The 15,438-nt window shown below is 56.5% G+C and overlaps 2 protein-coding genes across 3 annotated transcripts in view; both read left to right on the top strand.

Annotated features, from left to right (window-relative positions):
* The window catches only part of LOC122386933 (serine/threonine-protein phosphatase 2A regulatory subunit B'' subunit beta-like), a 93,893-nt gene extending 85,360 nt beyond the window's left edge, over window positions 1–8,533 (top strand). Inside the window, exons 7-13 of one of the 2 annotated variants that reach the window (XM_043376683.1) lie at window positions 29–146; window positions 1,100–1,253; window positions 5,237–5,363; window positions 6,068–6,238; window positions 6,579–6,661; window positions 6,982–7,018; window positions 7,809–8,533. In XM_043376683.1, the coding sequence (XP_043232618.1) occupies window positions 29–146; window positions 1,100–1,253; window positions 5,237–5,363; window positions 6,068–6,238; window positions 6,579–6,661; window positions 6,982–7,006 (678 nt within the window). In that variant the 3' untranslated portion in view covers window positions 7,007–7,018; window positions 7,809–8,533. The remainder of the gene's footprint in view (window positions 1–28; window positions 147–1,099; window positions 1,254–5,236; window positions 5,364–6,067; window positions 6,239–6,578; window positions 6,662–6,981; window positions 7,019–7,808) is intronic. The other variant, XM_043376682.1, reaches the window with a different exon arrangement.
* A 1,777-nt stretch (window positions 8,534–10,310) lies between these two features.
* On the top strand, window positions 10,311–15,417 carry LOC122386928 (SH3 domain-containing protein C23A1.17-like). The gene is made up of 3 exons (XM_043376675.1): window positions 10,311–10,428; window positions 10,912–11,197; window positions 11,521–15,417. Exons 2-3 carry the CDS (start codon window positions 10,916–10,918, stop codon window positions 15,148–15,150), a joined length of 3,912 nt encoding a protein of 1,303 aa, XP_043232610.1. The 5' UTR covers window positions 10,311–10,428; window positions 10,912–10,915; the 3' UTR covers window positions 15,151–15,417.
* Window positions 15,418–15,438: the final 21 nt, after the last annotated feature.

Here is a 15,438-nt window from a genome sequence, read left to right as displayed (position 1 = left end):
TAGTCTGACGACATATGAATCGTTTCAGATCACCGACTATTTCTCTTACGAGCATTTCTACGTGATCTACTGCAAGTTCTGGGAGCTGGACAAAGATCACGATCTTCTGATCGACAAGTCGGACGTGGCTCGTCACAATGATCATGGTGAGTGTGACACATACGCTGTACGCTGTGCGTGATGTGTATCTGTTCCGCCGCGTGTCTGTCTGTCTGTTGTGTGTATCGGCGTAGTGTTTGCCCCTGTGTTGTGGCCATCTGGCGCCGGCGCGGCCCTGACCTTGTGGCGCTGACAGGAGCCGGTCGGCCGGCGGGAGCTGCGATTGGAGCGCTCACAGAGGCCCAGGTGCCGATTGATGGCTGTTCCCCGGATATACTGACCTTGGCACGGGGAGGCCTGGGTGGTGGGGAGGTGTGGGTGGGTGGCCTGACCTGGGATAGGTGGTAGTCCTAACTGGACGGAGGACTGTCTGCCCATACTGGATTCATGAATCTCACATTGGAACTTCCCTGGCCAAAGACTCAGATGGCGTATCGGTCCCCACGGAGACAGGTTTTCCCTCAGACACTCTCCCAATCTGGACTCTCCCAGGACCTGTCGATTCCACCAGACTCTGGATTTTCCCTTAATCTGTCATCCCCCGCTGGACTCGGAACTCCCTCAAACTCACTGTCAGACTCACTGGACGCGAACTCTCCCTCGCCGCCGCTCGGCCCGATGTAGATAGCCTTACCGGGCGGACGTCCTCGATGGCGGCAAATCAAAATGCTAAGCACGCGGACGGTACACGTGTATTGTATCGAGCGGTTTCTGCGCGGACATGGGCTTTTACTACATAACAGGCGGTCGGGTAGTTGTGGAGGCTGCTGATGACGGCTTTAGAACCTTTGAAGTCGTACGGGAGACTTCATATTGGGTGTCGGAGATGTCGATTTGCCGGCTGATAACCGATGTGCGTTTCTTTGAGATGATCTCCGGATTAATTTTTTTCGGCATAGGTTTCTCCATTTACGTAGCCACGGAGATTCCGCCATTTTGTATCAATAATCGGCTGTTGGATGACTTAAGTCGTCTTACTATCATTTTTGTTCTTTTTCAGCTGTCTCGTCCCGCATCATCGACCGCATCTTCAGCGGCGCGGTGACGCGCGGCAGTGCCCGGAAACAGGAGAAGATGACCTACATGGAGTTTGTGTGGTTCCTGCTCTCCGAGGAGGACAAGAAACACCCGACCGCCATCGAATACTGGTTCAGGTGAGGAGACTTTATGACACTTCAGCAAAGAAAGGCAAGGGAATTTCGGACAGTGTGTAGGAACGAAGAGTGAGAGTCAGTGCGTGAGAGGGCCACGGAAATCACTCCGGACTGACTGACGGTCGTTCTCGTGCGTGTGAGATCGCGTGATCTCACCGGAAGGGCCGGTACTTACATACCCGCACGTACGCGGGCTCATAATATGCACATTGCACGCACGCTCGTACGGTGCTGTCTTATCTACCCTGAGTGACGCCTGGTTTCGCTTCTGTCCGTCTACCATCCATAGTCAGCCGATTCAGTAGTCAGTGGTCTGGGCCTCAGACGGCTATCATGCTCCATCCCCGGCCGGCACTGGAGCGTGGCTCTCTAAGACCCGATCACCCTACCGACACCTCCCGCCCTGGCCGGTCGGAAGCGATGTTGTCTATGGTGTCTGCACGCGGACCGCCACACGTGCGCCCGCCGGTAGGCAGACAAATGAACCAGTGACAACTGAACCAGGGACAACTGAACCAGTAAAACTGAACCAGGGACAACTGAACCAGTGACAACTGAACCAGTGGACAACTGAACCAGTGGACAACTGAACCAGTGACAACTGAACCAGGGACAACTGAACCAGTGACAACTGAACCAGTGGACAACTGAACCAGTGGACAACTGAACCAGTGACAACTGAACCAGGGACAACTGAACCAGTGGACAACTGAACCAGTAGACAACTGAACCAGCGACAGCTGAACCAGTGACAACTGAACCAGTGACAACTGAACCTGTGACAACTGAACCAGCGACAACTGAACCAGTGACAACTGAACCAGCGACAACTGAACCAGTGATAACTGAACCAGTGACAACTGAACCAGTATGACAACTGAACCAGTGGACAACTGAACCAGTAGACAACTGAACCAGTGACAACTGAGTCAGTGACAACTGAGCCAGTGACAACTGAACCAGTGACAACTGAACCAGTGATAACTGAACCAGTGACAACTGAACCAGTATGACAACTGAACCAGTGGACAACTGAACCAGTAGACAACTGAACCAGTGACAACTGAGTCAGTGACAACTGAGCCAGTGACAACTGAACCAGTGACAACTGAACCAGTGGACAACTGAACCAGTAGACAACTGAACCAGTGACAACTGAACCAGTGACAACTGAACCAGGGACAACTGAACCAGTGACAACTGAACCAGTGGACAACTGAACCAGTAGACAACTGAACCAGTGACAACTGAGTCAGTGACAACTGAGCCAGTGACAACTGAACCAGTGACAACTGAACCAGTGACAACTGAACCAGTATGACAACTGAACCAGTGGACAACTGAACCAGTGACAACTGAACCAGGGACAACTGAACCAGTGACAACTGAACCAGTGGACAATTGAACCAGTGGACAACTGAACCAGTGACAACTGAACCAGGGACAACTGAACCAGTGGACAACTGAACCAGTAGACAACTGAACCAGCGACAGCTGAACCAGTGACAACTGAACCAGTGACAACTGAACCTGTGACAACTGAACCAGCGACAACTGAACCAGTGACAACTGAACCAGCGACAACTGAACCAGTGATAACTGAACCAGTGACAACTGAACCAGTATGACAACTGAACCAGTGGACAACTGAACCAGTAGACAACTGAACCAGTGACAACTGAGTCAGTGACAACTGAGCCAGTGACAACTGAACCAGTGACAACTGAACCAGTGGACAACTGAACCAGTAGACAACTGAACCAGTGACAACTGAACCAGTGACAACTGAACCAGTGGACAACTGAACCAGTGACGACTGAACCAGCAAACAACTGAACCAGTGGACAACTGAACCAGTGGACAACTGAACCAGTAGACAACTGAACAAGTGACAACTGAACCAGTGACAACTGAACCAGTGGACAACTGAACCAGTGACAACTGAACCAGTGGACAACTGAACCAGTGACAACTGAACCAGCAAACAACTGAACCAGTGGACAACTGAGCCAGTGGACAGCTGAACCAGAAACAATTCTAATGTCGTACTGCCCTGTATAGGTATAAGGTAGCGCGTGGCTGGACGGACGGACTGTACCAATCTGCCGGTCTGCCAATTGATCTGTGTCAGTGTCCGTCCGAGAGCCGTACGATGGCTGACAGGGCTGACAGAGCCTGGTGGTCGCGAACTGACCGTTACGCCCACCTGGGACGCCCGAATAGTTAGCAACGTATAAATAATATTCACTTTGATGGCGTAACTCGGGACAGACAGGGCATGTAACGTGGGCTTGGCAGAGTTCAGTCCGCTTGGGCCCAGAGGAATCTCCGGTATATAAATGGATTGATTGCTCGGGCTTACATCGGGCTTGCGCCAAACGTCGCACAGCTAGGGCGTAACTACGGCTGTCCTGAGCTCGCCGAGCGCGCATACCTCCGGCAGAGCATTGGCTTTAGTCGGCGTTTTTGAGTCATACGCCGACTGCCCAAACGCTAGCTGGCTTTAGCCCAAGCGCTAGCCGACTTTCGCCCGCCTAAAAATCTCGGGCAAGCCTCACTTCAGCCTGCTTGGGCCCGGAGTAAAATTGCTGGCTGGGCTACTGGTTCAGTTGTGACTGGTTCAACTGTCAATGGTTCAGATGTCTCTGGTTCAGTTGTCACTGGTTCAGTTGTCACTGGTTCAGTTGTCACTAGTTCAGTTGTCACTGGTTCAGTTGTCACTGGTTCAGTTGTCTACTGGTTCAGTTGTCCACTGGTTCAGTTGTCCACCTGGTTCAGTTGTCCACTGGTTCAGTTGTCCACTGGTTCAGTTGTCACTGGTTCAGTTGTCTACTGGTTCAGTTGTCCACTGGTTCAGTTGTCATACTGGTTCAGTTGTCACAGGTTCAGTTGTCACTGGTTCAGTTGCCACTGGTTCAGTTGTCACTGGTTCAGTTGTCACTGGTTCAGTTGTCACTGGTTCAGTTGTCACTGGTTCAGTTGTCTACTGGTTCAGTTGTCTACTGGTTCAGTTGTCCACTGGTTCAGTTGTCCACTGGTTCAGTTGTCACTGGTTCAGTTGTCCCTGGTTCAGTTGTCACTGGTTCAGTTGACACTGGTTCAGTTGTCCCTGGTTCAGTTGTCTACTGGTTCAGTTGTCTACTGGTTCAGTTGTCCACTGGTTCAGTTGTCCACTGGTTCAGTTGTCACTGGTTCAGTTGTCCCTGGTTCAGTTGTCACTGGTTCAGTTGACACTGGTTCAGTTGTCCCTGGTTCAGTTGTCCCTGGTTCAGTTGTCACTGGTTCAGTTGTCCCTGGTTCAGCTGTCACTGGTTCAGTTGTCACTGGTTCAGTTGTCCTGGTTCAGTTGTCACTGGTTCAGTTGTCATGGAACCGCGCCCGCCAAGGCCGACCGATCGCCTCGGTCGGCCGGAGGAGCGCCGGCCGGTCGATTTGGGGTCTATCTGACCGGCGCCGGTCACGCAGTGTCTATGGCCGGAACCCGCCGATAGCTCAGCGCTGAGCCGCGGCTATCGGCACCCGGCGTGCTGTGCTGCGCTGGTCTGACCATCTCAGCGCCTTGTTTGGTCACGTGTGGTCCCTCTCGGGCCGGTCCGAACCCTGTGTCGGAAGGATGGCTCTCCGTTCTTGGCGCTGTCTCTGACGTGGGTGCTGATGTGGTATCGCCACTTATGGGGCGACTCTCTACCCCACCGCGCTTCTTGTGGCCGGTTTGATCCACCGCCAGTGTAACAGATACTTCGTGATCCAAACTGGCGCGCGGCCTGCATATTGACGATAGGGAACCACTCACCGAACCCACTGGTAGTCAGTAATGCCTTCCCCGTAAGTGATTTATCACTAGGCTAACTGATGAAGAGCCCTATTGTACCTTAGCCGGCGATTGAAGACAGTGCCCTGTCTCGTGTGTGTCGCCATGACCGCTGTGTATGAGGTGTGTGCTGTGACTTCTGTGTGTGACCCCGTGACCTCTCCTTTCTCAGGTGTATGGACCTGGACGGCGACGGCTACCTGTCGATGTACGAGCTGGAGTACTTTTACGAGGAGCAGCTGCAGCGGATGGAGGCGCTCGGCATCGAGGCGCTGCCCTTCGAGGACTGTCTCTGCTGGGTGAGTATACACTCTCCAACTCCTAAAATGTTCGTTCGGCTAGGGTCCTTTGTGAGGGTTATCACTAAGCTGGGTGGCGTTTCCAGCTGGTCACCGCAATGTTTTGAGAACTGTCAGAAGTAGGTGGTGCAGTATAAGCTCGTCAAAGCTGGTTGCCGTTCGGAGCAGTCCCTAGTGGTCGGGTTAGTGTCAGTTTGTTCAGGCTGCGGTTTTCAGAAGGGTGCTCTGACCCGCTTGTTATATCCCCTGGGAGGCATAAGATAAACACAGTGTAACCCTTCTGCAGCGCCGGGGTGGGGGATGGTGTGACACTACGCAGTTGGGGGCACCCTCGGCTACGGAGGCAGTTTTGAAGTAGACGGCACGTCACCATCTGATGTTGACCCGTTAGTTTTTACCCCCTTTTGCTGCTCATATATCTCATCTGTCGCGCTACTCAGACAAACTGCGTAACACCAGTGCCGACGACCTGTGTGATCAACAGCGCTGTCATCTTGTCGCGTCTCTGGCGCTGTATTTTGCTAATTTCACTGCGAGTGTTATCGCTGAGCAGTTGTATATAGTTTCATTTTAATTATTCTGTAAACATTCCCTGCGCATTGCATAATGTGGTATTCTAATAAATCGGCTTCTGTGTACTGAATGCTGATAGTGTTTGTGGTGAGGATATTGCATAACGACATGTTTTCTTTCCTCTCTCGCAGATGCTGGACATGGTGCAGCCGGAGACGCCGGGCAAGATCGCGCTGAGCGACCTCAAGCAGTGCCAGATGAGCAACATCTTCTTCGACACGTTCTTCAACTTGGAGAAGTACCTGGAGCACGACCAGCGGGACCCGTTCGCGCTGCAGCGGGACGGAGAGCCGGGACAGACGGTGAGTTTCCTCGCCACCGGGGCGGTCCGCGGGGTATTGTTTGACAGATACGACTAACTGGTAGGACTGGGTTATGTCCGCGGTGGACATGAACCTTTGTTATCGGCGGGCGGGTTTGAATGGCCGCCTGGTCGGCCTGGCCTTGGTCAGCGCTCTGTTGGGGTGAGCGGGCTGACGGCCCGTCCCGAGGGACCGGGTTGGATGTGTGCTGTGTGTCCGCCGGTCCTGTGTCGGTGTTTTGTGGGCTGTTTGTGACACGGAGGTCAGACACACCCCCTGTGTACCGGCTGTCGTTAGCTCTCCCCCGCCGCCTGACGTTAGTTCTTTCTCCCTCCACCAGATGTCGGACTGGGACCGGTTCGCCGCCGAGGAGTACGAGCTGCTCGTGGCGGAGGAGGGCGCCGCCGAACAGGATCCCGAATTGTGAGTAACTACACGCGCGCCCAATAAGGAGGGATGAAACGTACTGCAACGCGCCGACGTGTTGCCTTTACAGGAGAGGCCGCAAAACTATGAACTCATGGCCAGTGTGTACTGGTATTGCGTAGGTAGTAGTTACTTTCAACTGATGTTAATCATTGTTTCTTTGTTTGGTCTTATATAATCCGATTAGACCCATTCACCTCACAATATATTCAATTATGCGGGTTGCGATTAGTTGTAAGCGGCTTCCAGCAAAAGTAATGAGTAATTCCTGGAGATACAGCGAGGCTTTCTATAATTGTAAAATGCCTGGGTTGCAGAGTTGTTGTGGAAGAGACTCAGTGATAGTGATCAGGAGTGAGTACGGATTTTACCGAGTCATTGTGCCGTCTCCGTAATAACTCGTCCACATTTCGTTTGGTTTGTCTTCCGTTTTATTTGCCGGTGTGTTGTTTTGTTTTTATTTCACGTTTTTGTTGGTATGTTGTTTTGCTGTTTTCGTCTTACGCTAACACTTGGCGTTGTACCGCTTAGGTTTCCCTGTGTCAGTCGTTTTGTTTTCATTTCTGACAAAAAACTAAATTATGAAGTCAATTAGTCCCTTAACTGCATGAAAGCAAGGTGATCCCAACCCTAAACTGAATGCCGAATGGATCGGTCTTCTAACAGCTGCCACAGTCCTTGTGGTCACGCTTTCAGCCAGTGTGAGACGCGTGCTAGTCCCGCCTAGTCCCATGTGTTTAAAGCTGTCGCACTTGTAACTGTTTATTGTATCTGTGAGTCACCCACCTCGTGCTTATGACTCAGTACTCGGTGCCATACTTTCAAAATATGCCGTTCTTCATCGTTGATCATTGGCGACTTGAGCATTACATAAGTGTGCAGTGTGCGGTCCTTTGTTTCTGGTGACACTGCTGAGTGCTTGTTCTTCCAGGCTGTCGTGTGTGACTGTGTATCAGTGTTGTCTCAAATCTTTGCTGCCGGCTTGTGGCGGCGCCGTCCGTTTCTATTGCAGTGATCCTACGATATGTACTGACGATCTGGTATGAACTTCCCCTTCCTCTCCCTCACAGCTTCCCTTTAGCCCTCCCGCGCTGACCTCCCCCTCTCCCCTCAGCCTATACTGACCTCCCCCCTCTCCCCTCAGCCTGTACGAGGACGACCCGGAGCCGGGTACGGAGCCGCTGGAGCGCCTCTCTATCACGGAGCCGGGCCGGCCGCAGCAGCCCGCCCGGCCGCCGCCCGACGCAGACGACGACTACGCCGAGACGGACGCCGACTACACCTACATCTCCGACTCGGCCGGCTCGCCCGTCTACGGCCAGGCCAAGGTGGTGTAACGGCCGGCGGCGACCAGCTCAACACTCGGCAGCTGCCCCCCGGCGGGGCGACAGACACTTACAGTGGCGGACGACGCGATGCCATACAACTATTTATGTAGACTAGTGAGGTGTGAGTGAGAGGCGAGTGGGCGCAGGACGCCGTGTGTGATTCGGTAGAAGCGTGCCCGCGACATGGGTCAATTGACCGGAGCGATTGCGCGCGACAGATCAATTGCGGCGTAAAGTGAGTGGTGAGTGTAAGTGTGAGTTCTCTGGTGAGTTTGGCCACTGAGTTGTACTTTGTGGCCATCGAGTTGAGCTCGATACCCGACATCGAGCTAGTCAGCTGCGTGTGCGCCAATCAATTTGCGCAGGTGGATTATTTGTGTTTGAAGTGTATTTCGTGATCAATTCCAATGAACTGACGAGCTGCATTCATCTGTGTACATAGCTCATGTACATATTGTCATCCGTTTGTGGTGAGATTGCCAAATATTGTAGTTTGATACCTAACAACCACATGCTTTCGATGATTAAATCTCTAATATGGGATCGGCGTTTGACTGGGTCCTGAGTGACTCGAGGGTGGGGGTATGATAAGGAATAACGATGACGAACATCAAACAGCGATTGGAGGGTTAGATACTGAACAATGATCAATTCATGACGAATTTGTGCTGGTTTAACCCTCGCCGGACCTATTGGTTTTCTACATACGCGCCGGCCGAGGGGGGGGCGGGTACGACCCCCCCCTCGCCGTTTCGCCCCTGGTGGAGCTAGCGCGTCGCGGAAAAAACGAGCGTGTGCGCCGTTACGAGACGCAGAGATTGGTACCCGATTTTAAGGTCCTAGGTCAACCGGTGACCTCTGAGGTCAGGTCAAGTGCCCCAAGGTACGGTTCAGTTTTTGGTGAATAACTTCGCAAAAAATGGCCGCAGAGCGCCGATTTTGGCAGCATCGTGTTCGCCTCGTCCAGGCGCGTCGAATGATATACTTTTTGTCCGGGTCAGGTCAACTTGGGGTGTTGACCTCAGGTCAAGGTCAGGTCAGCACCCCAAGGTCACGAAGTTGGTCGAAAGAGGTCATGTCGCATATCATTCGATTCGGTAGGCCTTCCTGAGTCCATTGGTGGCTTTCTCGACTCGCTAGCTCAATTTGATCAAGAGTTATTGACGAAAAACTAAAATGACCTTGATGACGTCATAAATGACGTCACGCAAGGTCAACATTGCAAAAGTGACGCATCTAACCTTGCAAGGAGTGCATCAAATCACGATTCTGTGTGCTTGAGATAGTTGGAGATCGTTCCCGGCGCCAGAATAGCAGTTTGAATTTTTCCCCATTGACTTATAATGGTGAGGTCACGAAAATGACCTGACCTCATATGACCTTTAGGAAAAATCCGAGATATACAAATTGTGGGACTCATAATGGATACTAGATCCTGCAAGTTTCATTTCCCTGGGACATCTCCTCTGGCAGTGAGGGCGTTGCGAAGTTGCGACATCTGAAGACCGTGCAGAGGTTCACTTATGACGTCATAGGTCAGTGACCTGACCTGACCCAAAAATGCGGTTGGTGTCAAAAGATGCGGCTTGGATCAAAGGTCAGGTATGCCAAGTTTCAGCTCTCTATCGCTAGCGTGTTCGGAGCTATCGCGAAAAAACCCTATGGGGGGGGCGGCACCCGCCCCCCCCCCCCTCGGCCGGCGAGGGTTAACTAGTAATACAGCAGGGCCTACACATTTGATACTCTAACTTCAATCGTTCTGCCCAGGATATAGATGTCTTGTCAAATAAGCGAGTGTCAAATAAGCTCGTAATACGTTGAGTCGTTGACTTGCCCACGGTTTCCGCTTCATTTGCAGAGTGTAGGCGCTGATTGGCACTGATACTGCAGAAAAACATCTGCGACATACCGTAGCAGCGGCGCAGTGCGTCAGGCAATTTAGGCCGCGTCATTTAAACGAATTGCCCCTTCACAACGAACACCTGAAATAAACCCACACAACGGTTCCTTCAGGGTATGATAAGAGACCGCTGAGTGAGCTGAATATTTCCCCAGCTCTGTGTCTAGCAGATTGGTTGGCTGAGCCTCGGGCCACCGAGGTTACACGCACCGCGGCTATTGAAGCTGTCAGGTGTCGAACCACGCGAAAAGGGCGACTCAACTCGATCGGGCGAACCGAACTACATCGGACAGCAATATCGATTTTTCAGCCGCCACGCGGCAGGCACAAGTGGCGGCCTGTCAATATATACGGACGACTCTGTCGGCTGGGCCGGAGGCGGCAGCCGGCACTGGGCCACGAGAGATGGTGCGGTTTTTCGAGTGGCAGCTCCGTGGTCAATGTGCCAGTTGGTCGCGCGAGAGACTTGGGAGCGGTGACAGCAGCTCGACAGAGACGGGCCTCGGATGTGACCGACATCGGGAACACAGCGCCGGGTGAGTGGCGGGGCGGCCGACCAGCTGGCGATGGGATGAGGCACCAACCGCAGGGCTCTTACGGGTGTTTAACTTAATTATAGGACGGAAATGGACAGCGTAGTTCTGGCAATGCTGCTGCTTTTTAATGCCGAGGATTCAGACTCAATTAATTTTGCCTGTTATCCAAAACGGTTTTGATTATCCGTTCTAAATCGGAGTGGCAATGTGCACATTATTAGCAATGACGTTTCAATCATTTCGTATAGTATGCAAACCCGATTCAAGTATTTCTAATTTAGCAATGGCCCTTTTCTATAACATGTATCATTCGAAATGCTTCAAGTGCATGCTTCCGTCTCAAATTTCGTACACTTCACCCGGCCTGTTTGTTGACCGAGCAGCTATCACGACGCCTGAGCTACCGCGCGGCGACTTAGAGCGCGATACGGAGCACGGGCGCCGATACGGTATCTGAGGGGGCGGGCCCGGCGCCTCCGGCAGGGGGATGAGCGGCTGGCTCGGCTGCTGCGAGTGTCTGCAGCGGCGCGCCATGGCTCCGGCGCGGCGGCACGGCGCCGCCCTGCCGGCCGCGCCGCCGCCGCACCAGCACGGACATCACAACGCCGCCTTTCTGGGGGACGAGGAGGTGACCACGCCGCCGCCGCCGCCGCCGGACCAGCAGCCTCAACAGCAGCCTCAGGAGCCCGGCGGAGTCACGGCGGAGTCGGCGAGCGAACCACCCTCACCGTCACCGACCGCAGAGCGGTACCGCGTCGTCCCGCAACTGGTAAGAGAACCGTGCCATCTCCCTTCGGCACGTTCAAATGAGGGGAAGGGTGCATGTCGGGTGAGGGACCATGGGCGTTTTTTGTTGCCGTGCTGGCGGTGGCCGGTGAATAGATATGACTATCTGGATATGTAAACATGTGTTCATAAATGAGGAGGCGCATAATACAAGCGCATTGTTCATTCATGTGACCACTGAACCAGTGTCATGTTTAATTTGACAGGGGTAAGGTATGCAGCTCAATGTCTCCTTTCCGGGGAACTGGGCGTTGTCCGTGCGTTTGTAACCTGTCTTACAGCGCTGTATCTGTCCCTCCGCCGCAGGTTCGGCCCCAGTTCCGGGAGATCTGCGACCTGCGGGACCAGCGGCCCGGCCTGGTCCGGCGCTCCACCAAACAGACCCGCCCCGGCCGCTCGCCGAACGGCTCACGGTCTCCTCACGGCCCGGCCGCCTGGCTCGGTTTCGGCTCGTCCGAGGATCGTCCGCCGGCGGCTGCCAGTTCGGGGCCGTTTCTACCGAATCACCGTGATATAGACACAGAGTGGCCCACTGAGGAGCTCGTGGTGCTGGACCCGCAGCGGCGCGTCAGCCTCCTGGATAACATCCCCGAGACGAGTGAGACCAACGTGACTGGCGAGGGAGCAACGACTGAGGGCGAGAAGCGGCCCGACGGCGGTCCGGGGGGCGCGTGTGAGCGCTCCAAGTCTGTGCCGCCGGGTCACTCGGTGAAATGGGAGGACGATGTCGTCCCGGCGGGATCTCCCGGCGCCGACCGGACCGAGAGCCCCTCGGCGAGTCCTCAGAGACCAGCTCGGACCCGCGCCGCTTCTCTGGGCACGCCGCGCCGGCTGACGTTCGCCAGGTTCCGGCGGCGCTCCTCCCAGCGGCGACAGTCGTCGGACAGCGGCGGCGCGTCGACTGGCCGAGAGCAGAGCCGGGAGCGCAGCTGGCTGCGGCGGCTGTCCCGGGGCAGACCGAGCACCGCTCTGCGGGCCGATCAGCCGCCCGAACAGCCCTCAGAGTCGGCGGCACAGACGGCATCTGCCAACCGCAGTCAGGCCGCCCGACACTGGGACCTGGTGAGGACCAACTTCGACCTGGACGCGCCGCTCACAGAGCACTGGGGGTTCCTGGAGTCGGTGGTGACCGAGTTTGAGAAGGTGGACGCCAAGACGTACACGGAACACCTGCACGAGCAGTCACCGCTCAGCAGCTCGTCCAGTGAGGAGGAGGTGCCGGACGCGCTGGAGGCACAGCTCCTGCTGAAGCTCGCCCAGGCCGAGAAGATTCGGCCCAGGAAGGTGTCCGTGTCCCGGCGGTGCGTTCAGAACGAGCGGAGAAGACGCAGATCGGAGCAGATGGCCTCGTCCGGAGAAGAACCAGCCAGCGGGGCCGAGCATGGCGAAGAGTGTCAGAAGGAGGGTAATAAGGACCAAGAGCGTGCTGTGGTATCTGAGGACTTTCCTGTTCCGCCAAAGGCAGAAACTGAGGAGAAAGTGTCTGTTCCACCAGTAACGGAGGCATCAGAAGACCCAGTGAAGCCCTGTTCCGAAAGGGCAGCGAAACCCAGTGCAGAGGAGCCCCGTGTGCCCCCGCTTATCTCTGAGGTCGACCCCAGCGCCGATAGACAGTCATCTCCGACCCAGCGGGCCTCCAGCTGCCCTCCGCCTCGCGTGGAGCCGCCCGCGCCGCCCGCCGCCGACCGCCGGCGGCGCGGCTCCCTGCTCAGCCGCCTGCTGGGTCTGCCGACCGGTCAGTCGCGGCGTCCCTCGCTACCGGCACCCGTCAAACCACCGCCCGCCGCCGCTCCTCCTCCGTCTGAGGAGGACCATGAGGTTCACCATCCGACCTGGTTTGAGCGCACCGCCGGCCCGGAGGCAGCTGCCGGCCCGACGGCCGACCGGCGAGCGCTCAGTCGCCGCCGAGCCACCGTGGCTGAGGTATCTCTCAAAGAGTTCCTACACGAGGTGGATGAGCGCGCCCAGCACCTCCGAGACGAGGAGTTCTGCGGCGCCGACCCGTACGAGGTGTTAGCACCCGAACAGAAAGCCGCGGATGATGACCACGTAGTGCCGCTGCTGAATACCTCCCGCTGCGTGAAGTTGATGCTGGAGGACGCGGAGAGGAGGCTGGAGAGGGAGTACGGTACCGGCGGGTCGAGGTCGCCCTCTCCCAGACCGTCCCAGTGCCCGACGCCGCGCCGCTGTGCCGGGGAGGGGAGCGGAGGGACGCGGGAGGGACAGCAGGCCGGCACTAGCAGTAGTCCACCAGACAGGACCGGGTCGACGGCAGCGGGCACATCAGCGGTGGGAGGAGGAGCTGGGTCTCCAGACAGGCAGCCGAGCACATCCAGAGCAGGATCACCGGATAAACAGATAGCCAGCACTTCGGGAGCAGGGTGCCCGGATAAATCGCCAACTACCTCGCGTTCAACATCGCCGGATAAACAGGTTGGAGCCGCGATCAGCTCCCTAGAAAACGAAGACAGCGAGGCGCACTGTGCTAACGAGGCAGAGGAGACGACTGATGGCGCCGGTCCGTTAGAAGAGCGAGCCACCGTCAGCCCGGAGGGCGGACCAGCGGAGTGTCCCAGTCTCAGTCCGAGGAGCACCCCTCCACCGGAGGACCGGCGCGGCCGCCGTGACACGACCTCCGAGGTCACTGGGAGTCAGCGCCGGGCGCAGTCCGTCCCACCGCCCGGGACCAAACTGGGGAGGCTGCCCGCCTACCTCACCAACATCCAGCACGAGATGGCGACGGTGGCTGAGACGCTCAGAGCCAAACTGCAGGCAACTCTGAGCTCATCGCACGACTCAGAACCGTCCACATCCAGGGAAAGATCTCCACCGAAATCAGCCAGAATACGGAGAACCTCCCGGAGTTCGTCCATGAGTTCGGACGCGGCGCGGCCTGCTGCAGAGCTGGACCGGCTGGCTGCCAGACCTGTCCCCTCAGCGACCCCCACACCGCGAAACGCGATAGCTCAGCCGACTGAGGAGCCGTCACCGGTTGACTCTGCGCCCGAGTCCTCCCCCGAGCTGACCCCCACCAGCACCGTGGCCCTGCCGCCCACCCCAGCCCCGAATATGGCCCTGGTGGGGTACCAGCAGATGGCGCTGGCCCTGGCTCGCCACTCGACCGTCGGCTACCGAGACCTGGCGATAGCCCTGGCGCGGCGGGAGCCCTCCCCGAGTCAGTGTCAGGGTGTGCAGACGTCTCCCCGGTCCGCCTCCCCGGCAGACTGTCGACCCGGGCCGTCCGCCGGACAGTCACGGTCAGCGCAGACTTCTCCCGGGGTCAGCACACCGGCAGAGACGGCCCTCGGCTGTGGACAGTGTCCGGAGTGTACAGGGAGAGTGCCGACTGGTCAACAAAGTGGCACTCCGGGTGGAACTTCGGCTACCCAGTGTGCTCCTACCTGTCCAAGGAAGGGCTCCTGCACCCAAGGTGCACCCTCTAAGGCCAATGGTGTACCCATAACCAATGGAACACCTTCGATCACCAACGGAGCTCCTCCAGCCTCTCAATGCGCTCCCGAGTGCCAGCAGAGCGCCTCCTGCTCCCAGGGTACACCCTGCTCCGGGTGCGCCGTCTGTCCCCACTCCAGCCCCGCACCGGCCTCTGATCCAGCCCCGGAGAGCCCGCCCCGCGCCTCCCCGCCCTCCGGCGGTGCTGTGTGGACGGTCGCCGTCTGGGAGCCGCCCGTTCTAGCCGCCCCGCCGGCCCGCCTGCTCGCCTACGGTCAGCCGAGCTGGGTGGCGCGCCAGCAGAGCTCCGGGGAGGCTGCCGAGCTGCGCCGCCGGCTGGACAGCGGTCAGCGGGCTGCCGGCAGGAGGCGGGACTCACTGCTGAGGAGACGGGCCGAGAGAGCCGCGCAGATGGCCGGGCAGAGCGGTCGGCACGGCGGAGATCACGAGAGGGCGGACGCGCCGCGCCGACCCTTCTGGAGGTGATCGACACAGACGGTACGAGCTGGAGCGCCGCTGCCGCTTCTGGGGGCAGAGAGAGGTGCGGTCAGCGGTGGGAAATGACGAGCGAACCGAAGCACGCCCGTGATTTGTTTGATGTACTGGGTGGGACAGTGATGCCCACCAAATCTCAGCTGTTTTTATATCTTGTCTATCCGTCAAAATGGTCTGTGTAGTCTAGAGTTGGTTTGGATATCTGGAACCGCGCGATGTCTTCTTTTTTGTTGTTGAAATATCACAGTTATCGACGAACGGTGAGATAACCGATATGAA

The sequence above is a fragment of the Amphibalanus amphitrite genome, unplaced genomic scaffold (genome assembly GCF_019059575.1).
Source record: "Amphibalanus amphitrite isolate SeventyFive unplaced genomic scaffold, NRLGWU_Aamphi_draft 000267F_arrow, whole genome shotgun sequence".
In the NCBI taxonomy this organism is placed as follows: Eukaryota; Metazoa; Arthropoda; class Thecostraca; order Balanomorpha; family Balanidae; genus Amphibalanus; species Amphibalanus amphitrite.
The sequence above is the reverse complement of the archived record's forward strand: the minus strand, read 5'-3'. Positions and strand labels throughout refer to the sequence as shown.